The sequence below is a fragment of the Barbus barbus genome, assembly GCF_936440315.1.
Source record: "Barbus barbus genome assembly, chromosome: 9".
NCBI classification, from domain to species: Eukaryota; Metazoa; Chordata; class Actinopteri; order Cypriniformes; family Cyprinidae; genus Barbus; species Barbus barbus.
Genome location: NC_136737.1, coordinates 14,457,057 through 14,475,236, shown reverse-complemented (window position 1 = coordinate 14,475,236; position 18,180 = coordinate 14,457,057). Strand labels below are relative to the sequence as shown.

Here is an 18,180-nt window from a genome sequence, read left to right as displayed (position 1 = left end):
AGCCTTTTTTCATTGTTGCGGTAAGGACTAATTTAGTTGAAAAAGTCATAAAAATTATCAGTAAATAATAAAAAAAAATAAAATAAGATGCAGTAAAGTAATATGTATATTAAATAATTATATTTGAAATAGTCAAACTGTAATTCAATTAGCTTATTTAATTCAATTAGCTTTATTTTATCTCAACATTGTGACCACACTGTAAAAATTGATCGTGATTTTAACGGTAAAAGACTGTAAAAATGCCACAGTAAAAACCTGTTAAATGATTAACAGTACATTTCCGTAATATATCCAGTGAATAACTGTAATAGAGCTAACCTTTGTTTTCGAGAAAGTAGCCTCAGATTTGACACTCATACTGTCTGAAACCACACTCTAAACCCTCATTCACTAGTTCCTAGACTAGACAGAGTGATTAAGAACATATGAGTGAATTCAGACACTGATGAACACCTGCTGTTAACAAACACAATCACTGAAGGAAAGAACCAGAAACAAAACTACAACTGACATACAGCCACAGCCTTGATATAAATCAACTGAAATAAATCAGCAGAGGATTAAACAACTCCACAAACAGCATCACCAGCTCCACTTATTGCTAACCAGTTTGACTTCATTTCTGTCATATATCTATGAATTATGTTTTGTTTGACCTCACCATTTTGGTGATCGGTGTATGCTCTTGACCCTTGACTCTTTAACGTTATTTTTTTCTTTGGCTGTTATAACTGTGTTTGTGAAGCATGTTTGTTATGATAAGAGAAATTAATTAAGTAGTTTTGATTAATTGTTGATGGTCATCATCAACTAATGACCTGATACACTGATTTCAGTTAGTGTCAAACGATATGGGTGATTTGTAATTAATTTCATATTGTTTGTGGTAGTAATATTACTCTACAAGATAAGTTGACAAACTATTATGAAGGAATTTAAAAACATTTATGCACAAAGAGCTTTAGAGCTATAGCACCATTTAGACACACAGACACACTATCTTCAAAACCTCCACCATCGTACCAGTACCGAAACACTCCACTGCCTCGGTCCCTAACGACTTCCGTCCTGTTGCACTCACCCCCATCATTGCCAAGTGTTTTGAGAAACTGGTTGCATCCCACTTAAAATCCTGTCTCCCTGCTACACTAGACCCATTCCAATTTGCCTATCGCCACAATAGGTCAACAGAGGACGCCATCTCAACAGCACTTCACTCTGCCCTCACCCACCTGGACAGTCAAAACACACATGTGAGAATGCTGTTCATAGATTTCAGTTCTGCATTTAATACTGTAATCCCCTCCAAGCTGATCTCCAAGCTCAGCCAGCTTGGAATCAGCACACCCATCTGCAATTGGATTCTAGATTTTCTGACTAACAGACCTCAGTCTGTTAAGTTAGATAACCTCTCCTCCTCCATCATCACCCTGAACACCGGCGTGCCACAGGGCTGCGTACTGAGCCCTCTCCTGTACTCCCTCTTCACCCATGACTGTGTTCCTGTTTATGGCTCCAACACCATAATCAAATTTGCAGATGACACCACGGTGGTAGGTCTGATCAAGGATGACGATGAATCAGCCAACAGGGATGAGGTGCAGCACCTGGCTGTGTGGTGTGCCACCAACAATCTAGAACTAAACACCCAGAAGACAAAGGAGATCATTGTGGACTTCAGGCGGACTAGGAGTCATGCACACACACCCATCTACATCAACGGATCTGTAGTGGAGCGTGTGTCGAGTTTCAAGTTCCTTGGCATCCACATCTCTGATGACCTCACCTGGTCCCATAACACCTCCACTCTGGTCAAAAAGGCACAGCAGCGCCTTTACTTCTTAAGGAGCCTTAAGAAAGTTCACCTGAATCCCAGGATCCTTGTGGAATTCTACCGCTGTACCATTGAGAGCATACTCACGAACTGCATCTCAGTATGGTACAGCAATTGCTCCGCATCTGACCGCAAAGCACTCCAGCGGGTGGTGAAAACTGCTCAACGGATCACCGGCAACCAGTTAACTTCCATTGAGAACATTTATCATAAGCGCTGTCTGGGCAGGGCAAGAAACATCATCAAGGATGCCTCTCACCCTAACCATGGACTTTTCACCCTCCTTCCATCCGGCAGGCGTTACAGGTGCCTACGCTCTCTCACTAGTAGGCTCAGGAAGAGCTTCTTCCCCGAAGCTGTGACACTTCTGAACGCCACACCACCAATCTAACTCCTGCACCTGCTTATTACTGCACTGGTCACAGTACTTTACACACATGCATTTGCACTACTCATATTTTGCACAGACTGCACATTGTTAAAGTTATTACACTATAAACTGTCTAAAATTGTTTCTGTACAAAGCACAGTAAACTATTTCTATAAAATATTGCACTACTGTTATTTTGCATAGAATACATTGTTCTATCAATACTTGCACACACTCATCCAGCTGTATTTATTTATTACCACTGTTCTCACGTCTCTGCTGTTCATAATGTGTATATATAATCCCACATTGCTCTGTTCATAATGTACATACAATCCCTACATTGCATTCCTATTTATATTCTGTATATACTCTGCTCAATACTGTATATAGCAATTCCACTGTACATTCTGTAAATCATATCTTCACTTACTCTGCACTTATATGTATATAAAACACTATATTCTTGCACTTCTGGTTAGATGCTAACTGCATTTCATTAGCTCTGTACTTGTACTCTGCATAATGACAATAAAGTTGAATCTAATCTAATCTAATCTAATCAAGAATCAGCACATGAACCTCAACAATGGTGACAATGGTGACATGCTGGGTGCCAGTACAAAACTCCCAGCATGCATTGCAGCATGAATAAATAATGCAGCTGAATGTTCTTACTATTTTCTTTATTTACTTTTAGTATGGTATTGTTTTGGTTGTGACTTTTCAGTAGACTGTTTTGTGATGTTCATAGTTCAGATTTTTATTTTTTTTTTTTTTTTTGATTGTCACCAATTTTGAGATTCATACGCTGATTGTTGATGTCTGTGTGTGTTTAAGTTCTGCCGTAGTTACATACATTTATTTATGCATATTGTGCTTAGAGCTGTTTAGCAACATTTGACTGCTGTAGTATCAACGGTGCGATTTAAATGTATTAACGTATCACATATTTAATAAGAGATTAAACATTGGGTAAAATCAGTGCATTAGATTAGACCGTGACGGTTTTGACATCACAAACATCAATCTCCAAATAACCACATAAAGTAACCAAATAAATACTAACTTTAAAAAGTCACGGTACAAGAGCCCAACTAAAGCAACCACTGAACGCCAATATGGTGACTTCAAATGAAAGCACAACACCTAAAAGAGAATCTCTTGGCTAATTTGTGCGTGCGTGTGCATTTGAGTTGAATTGATGCTTTTAATGAGTTTGCATAAATCAGTAGGTTTTTCTTCATGTACTTAAGCAAAATAGTTCTCAATACCCTTATGCTCACTACTTAAACATTATAAATATTAGTTTATAAACAAATGGCAGTTAGACAATTTAAGTGTAGTCGGTTTCTGCAAATAAAATGAGTTAACTGATAAATTTGTGTATTAACATTGTATCAGTTAATGAAATACGGGTTTTCACTGTAAATTTAAACAGTTCTGTAAATCCGAAAATGTTGCTACAGTATTTTTCACGGTAGAATTTAACAGATTTTTTTTTTTACAGTGCAGAGTTGTGGGACATGAACAAAAATGGTGTTTGGACCTATAAATGTTTCATAATTTTATATTAAATCACATTAATCATTAACTATATTTTTTTTGACAAGGTGTGTAATTACACTGTGAATATATTTATAAAGCAACATATGACAAATTTGAACATAAATCTAAAATTTCACTGCTGGGACTTAAAAGTGCCCGTAGTTGCAGAAACACCCTTATATGTAAATAAGAGCATTGTTGTGTGAAAATGCAGTACTTACCTGTGTGATATTATTCATTTAGAGGCAAGATCAAAAGGTCATCTGATTAAATATACTTTTCTTTTGAATAGCTTTATTTTTTTATATTTAAGTACACCATTATTTGCCTTCATGTCTGTGCTTTTTACATCCTGCAGGAAACACAACTTTGTTTTGTTTTATAAAGCAGATGGTATGAATAGAAACGTGTCATGACAAGAAAATAATTGACATTTTCTTATGCACACATGACTGTACCAGATGCTTATGGCCAACAATTGCTCAGCCGTCATGTCGTTTCATTTAAAGTTTGTGGGACCAAACTGAAGTATGCTGACAAGCGCATGTCTTTATTGAAAGTTTTTTAGGAAGAAATAGTCAAAACTGTTTATAGAATCAGGGCTGGTGGTTTGTAAGTTGGTTGGTACCGATCTAAACCTAAACATGAATATCTGACATTATTCACCTGCTATGCTCCTCTGATTGGGTTTTATTGTTCTGGTTTTAAAAATAAAAGGTAAACTGTCAGTTTTTCAACCAAAGAAATAAAAATAAAATAAAATGGTGTGAAATGTTTAATTTGAACATCATCTTGGCATTTGCAAAAATAAAAAATAAAGTTGAGAACCATTAAAGGTTATATATGCACTGCATTACATAAATCAGTCAAAAACATTCATATATAATATTATGTTATGATGGCATGACGAATCAGAAAAAGAAGAAATTCCAACACAGGGACTTAGATACATGCTTTTTATAAACAGCTTTTTTTTCATAGGTACAATATAAGAACAATATTCTTAACATATTTAAGAATAAAACTATCCAGAACATAAAATTGCTGTGGATACCCATTTATTTAAGGTACATTAAATAAAACTGTAAAATGACTTTTTACAAAAATATCAAAAAGCTTCTTTTCTCCTTCAGTTGTACAGTAGTTATTGACAAATTCTGGCAGTTTGCAATGTACATACAGTGCTGCTTAAAATAAGACAGTACAGGGCGCAATTGATTTGTTCAAACAAAACAGCTCATAATCGAATTAATTTAAACTTTGTGTTAAATAGAGATTGATCGGTAGAAGGCAATAAGGTTGAGACTGATACCCTGTGTTCTTTAAACTGTCGTATTTTAACATTAGGGGGCAGCAGAACAGCTTTGTAAAGTGCCTTCCTGTTTCATTTTAAGAGGCAGCACTTGAGCAAGGTCTGATAAATGCTATTTATAAACAGAAAATGCAAGTGTAAGAACTCCTGGATGATCAAAGGATCAGTGGCCTGTGCACAAAAAGCTATCTTTGACTGTATACTCATGCAAATGAACATGAAATAAGTTATGAGACCGACATTCCCTTTTAAACACACTTACACTTGCATAGAAAAGGCGTAAATACATACAACAACTAAAATTCACCTCTAATAAAATGCTAAGAAAGTTTTTGTTTTTTAAAGCAGTTACTCTTTAAGAGTTTTCACACATTATCTTTCATTAATTAAGAACATTTTAAACTGAATAAAAGTATTTCACATTAATTTACTTAACATGAGAACAGGGCACACAAAACAGCCATATATACAATAAGATACAAAATGTCATAAACCCAGTCTAGATACTGAGGCTATTGGTATTTAGCTGATCAATATGTAATGTTTTTATAAAGACAATGTGCTTTATATTGTTACTACAGTACCTTTGAATGCGTGTATGTGTAACTTTATTCGGGCATGACTCAGAAGAAGGTGGCAGTGTAATATAGAAGCACTTGGTCTCCTTATTATCCATAGTAAACTAAATCAACCAACTTTTTAAGATAGAATTTAACAGTTTTAACTTTTTAAACTGTCTTCTAGCATCTCATGTTTCCAACAAAGTTGCTAACAGGCTAAGATTTGGGCCTAATCCAAAAACAAATCCTTGTTAAATTGGCAGTGTGAAGTGTATGCCCACTTTATTGCCTACAAACTACTGAGCATATAAATTAAACTGCCTAGCAAAATGCAATAATGTACGATTTTTTACCTTTTGAGGGCATTGGCAATTTCTTGGCAAGCAGAAAGCACCTCGTTAAATAATTATAATCTAAATCATTCTGGACTTTTCTCACAACAACCTCCGAAATATTAAGAGCATAATTGAACTTTCATTTTAGAATGACGTTCTGTAGAAAATTGCATGGTAGTGTTTTTAATGGTCATTATATATCACTACAAGCTTGGCCTTCTCACATGAGAAAGTTTAAAACGGGTACCTAATGCCAGCCAGAAGTACATAATTCAGCATAAATGTCTTAATAAATGTGTAAAATATCCCAAGACACCAAAAGTAAGGTTAGATTATAAATAGCTGCTGATGGAAAATACCACTCAGCAACTCAATTATTCATTGCTCCCATTAAAACCCTCTGTGTCTTAAAATCCGAACCCATAGTCATATGCAGGACTGACAGTAGAAATGTATTTCAGTTTGAAATAACAATAATGTGTGTTTAACTCCTTTAAACTGATAGTGTGCCCATTTTATATCATCTTCATGTTGAACTTTCGTGCCCCTCCTTGACCCCCGCTGGCAGCAGGACCATCTACCTTTCTGAATGAATACTCAACTGAGAAATTGTTCTTGTGCTGACCTCGTCCTCGGCTCCATACAAATAAGAGAATGAAACAGAAAAGCACAACACCCAAAAACATGATGCAGCCCATTGCTGTGGACACCAGGATGGTCTTGAGGTCCAATGTGAATTTCAGGAAGACACGTGTGTCGTTTAAGTTTGTGTCATTTAGATCTCCCACATAGTAGGTGCGATTGGCAGCCAAAGCACCATCCAGTGGCAATCCGCTGACTGTTAGGGTGGCAAAGTAGGTATCGTTGCCACCAGCATTGCTTGCTATACAGATGTAGGTCCCGCTGTCTGTTATCTGGGCGTAACGGATCTCCAGCGTACCTTCAGGTAGGACAATCACTCGCCCAGTACTCTTGGTAGTGATACGTCGGCGCTGAGGTGAAATCCAAAAGATGATCGGAGTTGGGTCTCCTTCCGCTCGACATACAAACGACACCACTTGGCCTTCACGTGCTGTCAGCTGCTGCAGTTTGCGGTTGCGAATTTTAGGCCGCTGACAGGTGAAATGGTCAAAGAGTGCAGAGTCCGAGAAGGTACTGAGTGCTTTTCCTCGCAGTTCCACGGGTATGGCGCAAACAGGCGACTTTCCGTCAAAGTTGAGGGTCTTCCGGCGCTGCAGGATCCACAGTAGGCGGCAATCACAGGACAAAGGGTTGCCATCTACACGCAAGGTCTCCAGCGTATTGACCGAGTGGAAGGATCCCTCCTCTAGGGTCACTAATCCATTGTTTGACAAGTTGAGCAATCGTATCTGTTGCAGGCCTCCAAGACCGTAGGGTTGCACTGATATCAGGTTTGTACCAACTAGGTGCAGTTCCTTCAACCGGACAAGATCCCTCAAGGCCCAGGACTCAAGGACTGAGATGCGGTTGTAAGACAGATTGAGGCTTGCCAAGTGAATGAGGTTGCGAAGGGCTCCCGTAGGCACGGTGGAAATGTTGGTGTTGGTAATCGAGAGCCAAGAAAGGTTGAGACCTTGGAAGCTGTGTGGAGAGATGTACTCAAGGAAGGGCCAGTGGTCAATCTCAAGACCCCGCAGTCCACCAAGTTTACGGAAGTTCTGCTCTTCCAACGAAGCGATACTGAGGTAGCGTAATCGAAGAGTCACCAAGCCGCGAAGGTAGGAAAGAGACTGTCCAGTTATAGAGGTCAGATTGCACCTCTCGATTGTTAGCTCCCGGAGCCCCACCAGTCCTAGGAAAGCCTTGTTTGAAATGTACACCAGGTCATTATCACCAACTTCCAAATTGCGGAGGTTCTTCAAGTCCTGGAAGGTGAAGTCCAACAGGATGACCAGTTTATTCCCACTTAGGTCCAGCGTGGTGAGGTTGGTGAGACGTGAAAAGGCACCCATGGGCACGAGTTTAAGCTGGTTGGCTCGTAGACGCAACACTTTCAGGTTAAGCAAGCTGGAGAAGGCATTAGGCTCCAACACGCTGATGAGATTCTCACTCAAGTCTAGATCCTCAAGTCTCGAGAGAGTCGCCAAGTCATTGTATTCCACCCAACGCAAACTATTGCCGCTCAGATCCAGCAGCCGTGTGTCAGTCGGGATGCCTCCAGGAATAGAGCCCAGGTGCTTGTTGTGGCACATCACGGCTCTCTGATTAGAGATACAGTCACAGCGCTGAGGGCAGCTTTGGCCATGTGTTAGGGATGCAGCGATTAGGAGCACAAACAGCCCCGGTAAGCTCAGGCGTGGACAACCCGCCATGCCCCTTCCTTACCTTACTGGGGCTGAATCACTGCACCTCACACCTAGAGAAAAAAACACAAAAAAACAGGTATTGATTAACCACAACTTTGCAACTCTCATCTATAACCACTTCTACAGCATTGTGAAGCTGTCCCGAGTCAAATGACTACTTACAGTTTGTATGAGCATGACTACTACTAATGTAATTAAAGACAGAATTTTTATTTTTGGTATTTATAACTATATATAACAATTTTGTATTGGTAACTATTCTCAGACCTGTTCACGGCAAGTTGAATGTTTGTCGGAAACTGAAAGTTGCTCAACATTGCTTTGTGTTTACCAGGGTAAGTGGGATGTTTCTGCTTTTCTATAAGCATCACATACTATAAGCAATTTGCATTTTCATTCATCCAGTCTGCCATTCTTTTTGCATGGATCTAAATAAACAAGCTGGATGATAAATGTTCATGACTAACATTCATGTTTGTGAGAACAGGCCTTTAAAACTGTAAGATTAAGCCATTTAAATAAAAAAAATAGTGTTATTTAAGGTTAAATGCAATGTAAAAAACTTTCGGCACCCAGCGTTTTTCACTGAAATGGTAAGGACAAAAGTACATAGAAAAAGCTTAGGGATAGTTCACCCAAAAATGAAAATTCTGTCATTAATAACTCACCCTCATGTTGTTCCAAACTTGTACGTTTGAAACGTATGCAACGTATGTATGTGATACTCTCCAAAATGGTGCTATAGGGTGATGCGGAGGAGACGAATTGTTGAATAAAGTCGTTATTTTTGTTTTCTTAGTGCAAAAAAAGTATTCTTGTAGCTTCGTAAAATTACGTTTGAACCTCTGATGTCACGTATTATTTTAACATCGTCCCTGCTACGTTTCTGAGCCTTGATCGTGTTAGGATCCTTGCTGACTGTGGAGGGTCAGAGTGCTCTCGGAATTCATCAAAAATATCTTCATTTGTGTTCTGAAGATAAACAAAGGTCTTACAGGTTTGGAACCACATTAGGGTGAGTAAATAATGACAGAATTTTAATTTTTCGATGAACTATCCGTTTAATATGTCATACACACTTTACACATGAACAGGCTGAAATCTCAGATGACTTAATGCCCTTTTTAGGATCATGATTTCTTTCTTTAAGCCAAGAAATAAATGAACTGTATCGAGCTTTGAGCTAGGCATGGCTTCAAAATGACTTAATATCATGGTTGATTTATGTTAGTTAGCATGGTCTTTACAAATATGCAATGGAAGACATCCCAGTTAGTGCATTTTGACATGAACATTCAGGCCCACCCTGGTGCTACAGTTAAACATAACGAGACTTACCCGTGGAACAGAAGTTTTATAGTCCAGTTCCAGAGTACCAAATTGTTATTGAAAAGTGACATTTCAAATGTACCCCCAGCACAACCCTTCTTCTCCCTCCCCCATCATCTCTGGTAACCCAAACGCATGACCAGCCCCTGGTTCAAGCCCATATCATTTGACACTATGAAGCTGTCCAATCAGCACAGACCACTACTTAAAACAACAAACGGAGTGCACATGTTTGCTATAAGTCAATCAGCAGTGTGAGGTGAATAGAAAACCACACCTGACTATGACTCAGGTGTCAAAGCTTGTGTTACAGCTCATTATGTCAAAAAACCATGCATACTAATAATAGGCAATGATTAATACCCTGCCACTTTTCTTTCCAACCCTACTGTCTCTCCTCCTCATGAGATGTCAACAAAGCATATTTCAACAGCTTATTACATTTAATTGTCTTCAAGAAAGTACTCTCATATGAATTTATATGTCCATGCAGATGTGAAATATCTCCAAACTATTGAAATAAAAATACTGTAACTGTACCACTGCATAGTTGGAAAATAAATTTAAAAACATATTACCCCCTTAATGGGCTATTTTACCCAGAAATTAAAATATTTTTGTGTGCTAAAATATGTCATTGGGTTTTGGAGCGAAATGAGGGTGATTACAATAGTCTCTAAAATACATTTAACTCCAAATTGAGCTTCCCCTGCACTGGAATTTAAATGGAGCTGACCTCGACCTGAAAGTTGTCAGGAGTAAATGAGAGGCACGGCTACCTCTTTGCTCTGTTGTTCACCTCAACAAGGTAGCATGTCACCTGAGAATTACATAACAGCTGTTAGTCGATACGTGAAGGGCAAATCAAGCAATTAGTGTTTATTTTCCAGCAACAGCTGTCGAGAGGCTGGTTAAACATAAAATATAAATACAAAATAAGACCAATGTTCTAAAAACAGATTGAGAAAAGAAAAAACTCTGCTGCATGCCAAATCTACACTAAACACCAAAAGTATCTGGGCATTTTAATCACACTTACAAATGTGTGTAGTTGTTACAAACTAGTTGTTGGTTGCTGGTGGTTTCCAAACTCTTGATTTCTCCATGCCCTTTGTTTTAGCTTGAGCTCTAATTGACTTCCTCTTTTTTTTAGCATCCAAATTGCTTGCTTTTCTCTCAAAGCCAGCTCCCTCATCTTCATCCTGGTTTGTGTTTGTCATCATAGAATGCAAGATTCAGAATACAGAAGTATTGGATATAACTGACACGACACATTCCCTGCTTTTAATATCTGAAGAATCAATGCAACAGGACACAGCTCATCACTTAAGACCTGTGAGGCAACTGTTCCAATACTTATGCTCACATCAGATGAAACTCACTAGTGCTGAACTTCTTAGCTGGTAAAACATCTGTGTTGAAATCACCCAATAATAAAATGGGGTGTATAAAATAATAAAATCTCATATTCATCTTTTAATCATATTTGTAAATGTCTTGACTCCACAGCCAACAGAGCAATTTTGTCTTTCGGTTCCAATACTTTTGGAGGGCACTGTATATATATATATACTATAATATAACATTAGAAATACAATAATAGTATACTAGTTTACTGTTAATAGTATAATAGTATACTAGTTTGATATTTTGGTAACACTACACTTAACGCCTTTATGTATAATGCACTATAAAAGTAGTTTTCAATGCATTAATCTCATTAATCTTGTAATGCACCTTACAATGCATTGTACAATCTAACTGTAATCACAGGTAATACATTATAATACTTAGCAATTAATTGTTAAACAATGTATTTTAAATTCGGTTATAATTATTTACGACAAGATGTAATGTATTACAACACACATTATGAATAATTGCAATGCATTATACCCTTTGATAACCTTTTTATAATGCATTATGCATAAAGGCTTTATAGTGTTACCTATATTTTGTTATAGTGCAATGGCATTCATACATTTTTAAGTGTGACTTAAGTGTCATTTACCATTTTGTCTACTTAACCATTTATAGTGTTAGTCATATTATCCAATCATAAGAAGCCTAAAATCAATGCATCCTGGAATCATACTATTTAGAGCATGCCGGAGTGAAAAGTAAATAAAACAAATTCAACATTTTTGAAGCAGTGCTTGTTTTGAGTGTGAAAAACACTTAACTAGGTGGTGCTTGATGTTTCTGTCGAATCTGGGATATTGTCCTACATAAACAAGACCAGGTTTAATGATGAGAATGGAAAAAATAGCAGCATAAGCAAAGACTGAAATCGCACAAACATCAGAGAGAAAAGTCTATCTGGGTTGGAAAAAGAGAACAAAAAAACTCTTAAACAGATGATACAGACCGGGAGCAATTAAGGCAGCCTAGTACCTTAATTAGAGAGAAAGCACATTAAAAGAAATAATGAACGCACACTAGAAAGGGGGAAAAAAAAACTCTAGGGCAGGTGCAAGAACTCATGGAGGGGGCCATGAGCTGAAGGGAAGTGTGTGGAGGCGTCAACTTTCCCATATATCACCACTGGATCTGCACTAGTTTAGTGCTGCTGATGGCACTCTTCAACTCACATCGACTTCAAATGCTGCCCACACATCTCTTTACATAACCGTACGTATCCTCCTCAGTCTGTCTCCTGCTTCTCCACAAGCCCATATATCATCTGCAGCTCAGGGAAACCCGACAGTGGCCCGAGAGGAGACAGCCAGGCAGGATGAAACAGACCAAGGATGAGAAAGGGGCAAATGACGGATCCTCAGGGTGAATGTCGACTCCCTGGAGGTGATGTCTCAAGGGGACATCGCACTTCACAGAGGCAACTGTAACCTTGGCCAAACAAAAACCGACAAGGCCATCGGCGTGTTGCTGGACAACAGAAGCCATCTGAGATCAGGGATGTTTTCGGATTCAGCAGATATTTGGGAGTTCAAGGAGATGACGAACAAGGAGCAGGGACTGCGAAATGCTGACTTTATATATGCTGACTGTGTGAAGAACAAATGATTATGTCTTTTTTAAAGACTATAGAAGCCATTTTGAGAACCTTAAAGGGACACTTTTGACCAAAAATGACCCTCATGTTGTTCCAAACCTGAACAATTTTCATACGTCTGAGGAACAGAAAATTTTAAATTTTGAAAAAGTCTTAATGTGTTTTTTTTTGTCCATACATTGAAAGCCAATGGGGTCCATAGGTTTTAGTTTTGGACCCCACTGACTTGAATGTAATTTAAAAAAGCATTCTTCAAAATATCTTCTTTTATGATCAACAGAAGAAATAGTCAGATAGGCTTGTAAACATAAACAAGACCAGATCATAAAGTAAGATCATAAAGAAATTAAATTTAACAGAAGCTGAAAATGTACACTCTAAACCATAAATCATTAAAATGTAATTTAATAAATTAATAAATCATAAAACGTTTTACCAACAAATATACACTCGCTCACATCCTTCTCTCCACTCTCTGAGGCAGAAGTCTCTAAACTCATCCTTTCCAGTCATCCTACTACTTGATCCTAGGATCCGCTTGATCCTATTCCATCTCATCTCCTTCAAGCCATTTCTCCTGCAGTTGTACCTGCACTCACTCACATCGTTAACACATCCCTTCACACTGAAGTTTTTCCCTCAGCATTTAAACAGGCTCGTATAACCCCACTTCTTAAGAAACCCACTCTTAACCCAACTCTTTTAGGGAACTATAGACTGGTTTCCCTTCTACCTTTCATTGCAAAAGCACTTGAACGAGTTGTGTTTAACCAAGTCTCTGCCTTTCTCACACAGAACAACCTCATGGACAGCAACCAATCTGGCTTCAGAAGTGGACATCCAACCGAGACTGCCTTGCTCTCAGTTGTTGAAACCCTAAGACTTGCAATAGCAGCTTCCAAGTCTTTACTTATCTTACTGGATCTGTCCACTACTTTTGATACTGTCAACCACCAGATCCTCTTGTCAACCCTATTGGGAAAGGGCCTCTCAGGAACCGCACTCCAGTGGTTTGAGTCTTATACCTCGCAAATAGGTCCTTCAAGGTATCTTGCAGAGGTGAGGTATCCAAGTCACAACATCTAGCTACTGGGGTGCCTCAGGGCTCAGTTCTTGGACCGCTTATCTTCTCTGTCTACAAGGCATCACTAGGTTCTGTCATTTAGAAACACTCAACTCTACCTCTCATTCCATCCTGATGATCCGACGATAGCTGCTCGCATCTCAGCATGTCTAACACACATTTCTTGCTGGATGAAGGACCATCACCTTCAACTCAACCTGGCTAAGACAGAACTGCTTGTGGTTTCAACAAACCCATCATTTCATCACAATTTTACTTTCCAGTTAGGCTCATCAACCATAACTCAGACTACATTGCTAAAACTGCCCGGTCTTGCAGATTTGCTTTATACAATATTAGGAAGATCAGGCCCTTTCTCTCGGAACATGCAACACAACTCCTTGTTCAAGCTCTTGTTCTGTCCAGGCTGGACTATTGCAATGCTCTCTTGGCAGGTCTTCCAGCCAGTTCCATCAAACCTCTACAATTAATCCAAAATGCCGCTGCAAGATTAATCTTTAATGACCAAAAAAAAAAACCGCACATCACAACTCTGTTCATCAATTTTCACTGGCTACCAATAGCTGCTAAATTCACTTCTTCAGACCTACAGGTATCTGCCCTCTAGAAGCTTGCGTTCTCCAAGTGAACGACACATTATTGTACCATCCCAAAGAGGCACAAAATCACTTTCACAAACTTTTTCATTAACTGTTCCCATCTGGTGGAATGGCCTGCCCAACTCAATTCGAGCAGCTGAGTCCTTAGCCATCTTCAAGAAACGGCTAAAAACGCATCTCTTCCATCTTTATTTGACCCTCTAACTCTAGCACTCTCTATTTTAATTCTGTTTTATCTATCTGTCTTCTTTGTATTTATTAGTCTTCTTTGTATATATCTGACCCTCTAACACTAGTTTTCTTTTTTTATTCTATCTACTTGTTTTCTTTATAAAAACAAAAATAACAAAAAAAAAAACCTTGCTACGTGTACTGCGTTAGGCTAACTGAGGCTTGTCATAGCGCTTGCATATTGTTGCTCTTTTGTTGGTTTTCATTGCTTCTATTGTCCTCATTTGTAAGTCGCTAAAGTGTCTGCTAAATCAAAATCGCGATATGGATTAGTGTGATTATTAAATGACAAAGGCTGTGCGCTGCCTGTTTCAGTTTTAATGTTTGAAAATGAAGAAATTAAGTCAGCTATACTGTAAAATATTATAATAACTATATCTATCTATATATGTATATATTTTACAGTGAAATATAAAATATATATATATATATATATATATATATATATATATATATATATATATATATAGTATTCAATAACAGTATTTACATTTAAATAAAAATTACTTATTTTTTTCACTTGAATTTTTTACAACAGTAATATTTCTTGTTTAATATTTTTATTCAATAACAGTTATTGATTTTATTTTAAAGTTTATCTTTAGTTTACAGGAATATATTACAATGGTAATGTTTCTTTTTTGTTTCATAATTTTATTTAATATTTTATTCACAAATTTGTATTTTACGGTAAAATATTAGTTTTATTTCTTGTTAATATTTTTATTCAGTAATGATAATACTACTATTATATTGTCATATTGATATAAAAATCACAAAGTTTGGGGTAACTCACCTTTTTATTATTATAAGGTTCTATATTACTTTTTTTGTCCAAATTGAGTTATTCACATGTTTTTATTCTACACTATGTGACTTATTTACTTATGTGATTTATTTTAAGTTGTGTACATTTTTGGACTTTGTATTAAAAACAAACAAACAAACAAAAAGGTTATATCTAAAAAGTACATGGAATTCAAAAACTTTTAAGCTTATCTCAAAACCACCCAGAACGCCGATAGAAACGTACTGTATAATTTAAAGGTGGTGAAAGAACAATCGCAAATTTTGTCAGTAAAATAAAAAAAAAAACTAATCTATGATTTCTCCTCATATTGTGCAGCCCTACTTCTAGTTCTAGTTTTCTCGCACATTATATAGGATTTGAACATGAAAATCATATCACCTTTAATAAAAGAAGGTTAAAACATTCATGAAGCTTCACCTGATCTGGTTCATGAACAGGCATGCTAATCAGCTAAAAGCTAATGAGAGATGACATTCTTTTGTAGAAGCGGCACAGGACAATCACACATAACTCTTGAGGGGATAGAGTGTCAATTGTGTTTCAGGGAAGAAAGACAATGGCTGAGTGCAGACTGGGAACATGACTTGTTTAACATGCATATTTGATACAGGTGAGAACAGAAAGGCCCTCTATGCTAGCAACATTCGTCATTGCTCAGTTTCCTGATGCAATGAATTATTCACATTATCATGGTCCATGAACATGACCTACTATCACAAAGAGACTGACCACGGCTCCCTGATGGACCAACGCCAACAAGAATAGTGATGTAGAGAATTGAACATTCGCTCTTTTATTGGCTCACAATCCTGTGAATAAACTGACTGATGCTCTACTTGACAGCTGCTTGGCACGGCGCTTAATGCTGGTTTTATCTTCGCTCAGAAAGTCAGGTTGGATGACCTGATGCTTGGCTCCAGCTATGGTGAGGGAACTAGATAAGTAGGTCAAAAGACAGGCTTGGTACTAACTAAATGTGGCAATCAAGACAGGAAAACATAAACAGACAGCCACTGTTGGCATCGTCTTCATGGTGTCGTTTTCTCTAATCAAAGCTACTTTGAATTGACGTAGCCAGGCCAAGGATGGATTACCACCCACAGTAATGTTTTTAATTATTATTTAAACAATATTAATAGTATTAAGATATAAATATTTCAAATAGCTTAAATATCTTTAAATATTTTTCAGATTCCATATTTTAAGGCCACAAAGATGATTTTTGCATATGTGGTTTGTGTTGGTTCTAAATTTCATTCTAATTTTTTGTTTTGTTTTTTTAAGTATGCAATGAAGGCCAAAATGGATTGACCTTGAAAAAACATCCAGCTTTCATGGAAGACGCCATTTGGTTTCATTACTAGATCAACAAATGCTATTTACAGCCAATTTCCATCGACATATGGAGAGCGCAGTTTCTCCACAGGATGTTGATAATGACATTGAAAACAATGGATGTTGGCCAAAAAACGTCAAATGAATGTGACTGAGGAGAGAAAGCAATGACGTAAGGCTCACCGTGCTCACAGTTTTGTCTGACTCACAGCCCCTCAGGCCATGTCTGACTCATTTACACAATTATAATTGAAAGTCTTCAATATGCAGCAGTACTAAAGTTCAACTTTGAGATGGAGTCTAATGATTTTGAAGGGCCATTTGCCTGTACTAAACAGCAATTAAATTAGCCTTAATCACAATCTGCAAGCATATTTATTTTGCTGTTCATATTAAAAGGTCAGGTTTAAAAACATTAATTTAAGATTTTTGTTACATGGTGGAAACAAAAAGAATTAAGAGATGTAATTCAGAATTGTAAATTGTAAAAATTATTGTGAGGTATAAACTAAGAATCATAAGATGTAAACAAAGAAAATTCAGATTTTCAGTTTATATCCTGCAATTCAGTCTTTTGAGATATTAGACATTAACTTGCAATTATTAGAAAAAAGTCAGTATTGTGAAACAAGTCACAGTTAACATTTTTTGCATCATGGAAAAAGAAGAAGAATCACAAATCTTTTTATATTACTACGGAGCCCTAAAGGGACATTGGCAAAAAAAAGAAGACTTTTGCGTGCGCACGAGAAACTGAGTGCTTATGAGAAACGTTTTTGAGTTTTCCAGTTGCATCACTTCTGCCATCTTACAAAGAAAACAAGCATGTGCATGAATTAGCCTAATTGAGATCTATTTTGGCCTTCAATACTAAAACATTGTTTCTGTTCTTGCATTTGGACACAGATAAATCATCACTGAACGAACAGCTTTTTCCCTCAGGCTATAGCCTGTTCCACCTGAACATATAAGCCTAACATCTCAGGAATGTCCATCTGTACATAACTTCTCAAAACTTTTCATCTGTAAAATAGCACATTCATAATTATTACAATTCACAGTATTTTCTCTATATTTTGTAAATAACCTCCTAATACATTTGCACATTCATAAATCTATTTTATCTATATTTTTATTGCCATATAGTTATTATTTTTTAATGCATTGTCTTTTCTCTTTATTATTAGCCTTATATTTCATTCCATTACCTTAAATTATATGCATGCTTGCACTCTCTCTGTACTTTCTCCACTGGATGCTCCTGTCACCAAGACCAATTTCTTGTGTTTTTTGACAATAAAGCTCTTTATTCTGACACGTAAAACGCATTTTGAGGTCTAGAAGCGACTGGTAGCTACAGTATAAAAGCTCAAATTTTAGATTTCGATATGGCAATAGCCTGTTGTCCCACATAAAACGTTAAAAACAAGTTAAATATGTAGGCTATATAATCGAAAGCGATTATTTATTTTTGATAATTATAACGATT

General features: G+C 37.1%; 1 protein-coding gene across 1 annotated transcript in view; it reads right to left on the bottom strand.

Moving 5' to 3' along the window:
• Positions 1–4,698: 4,698 nt before the first annotated feature.
• The window catches only part of LOC306874762 (leucine-rich repeat and immunoglobulin-like domain-containing nogo receptor-interacting protein 3), a 35,973-nt gene continuing 22,491 nt past the window's right edge, over positions 4,699–18,180 (bottom strand). The window contains exon 2 of the mRNA XM_079425000.1: positions 4,699–8,339. Within this exon, the coding sequence (XP_079281126.1) occupies positions 6,478–8,295 (1,818 nt within the window). The 5' untranslated portion in view covers positions 8,296–8,339 and the 3' untranslated portion in view covers positions 4,699–6,477. The remainder of the gene's footprint in view (positions 8,340–18,180) is intronic.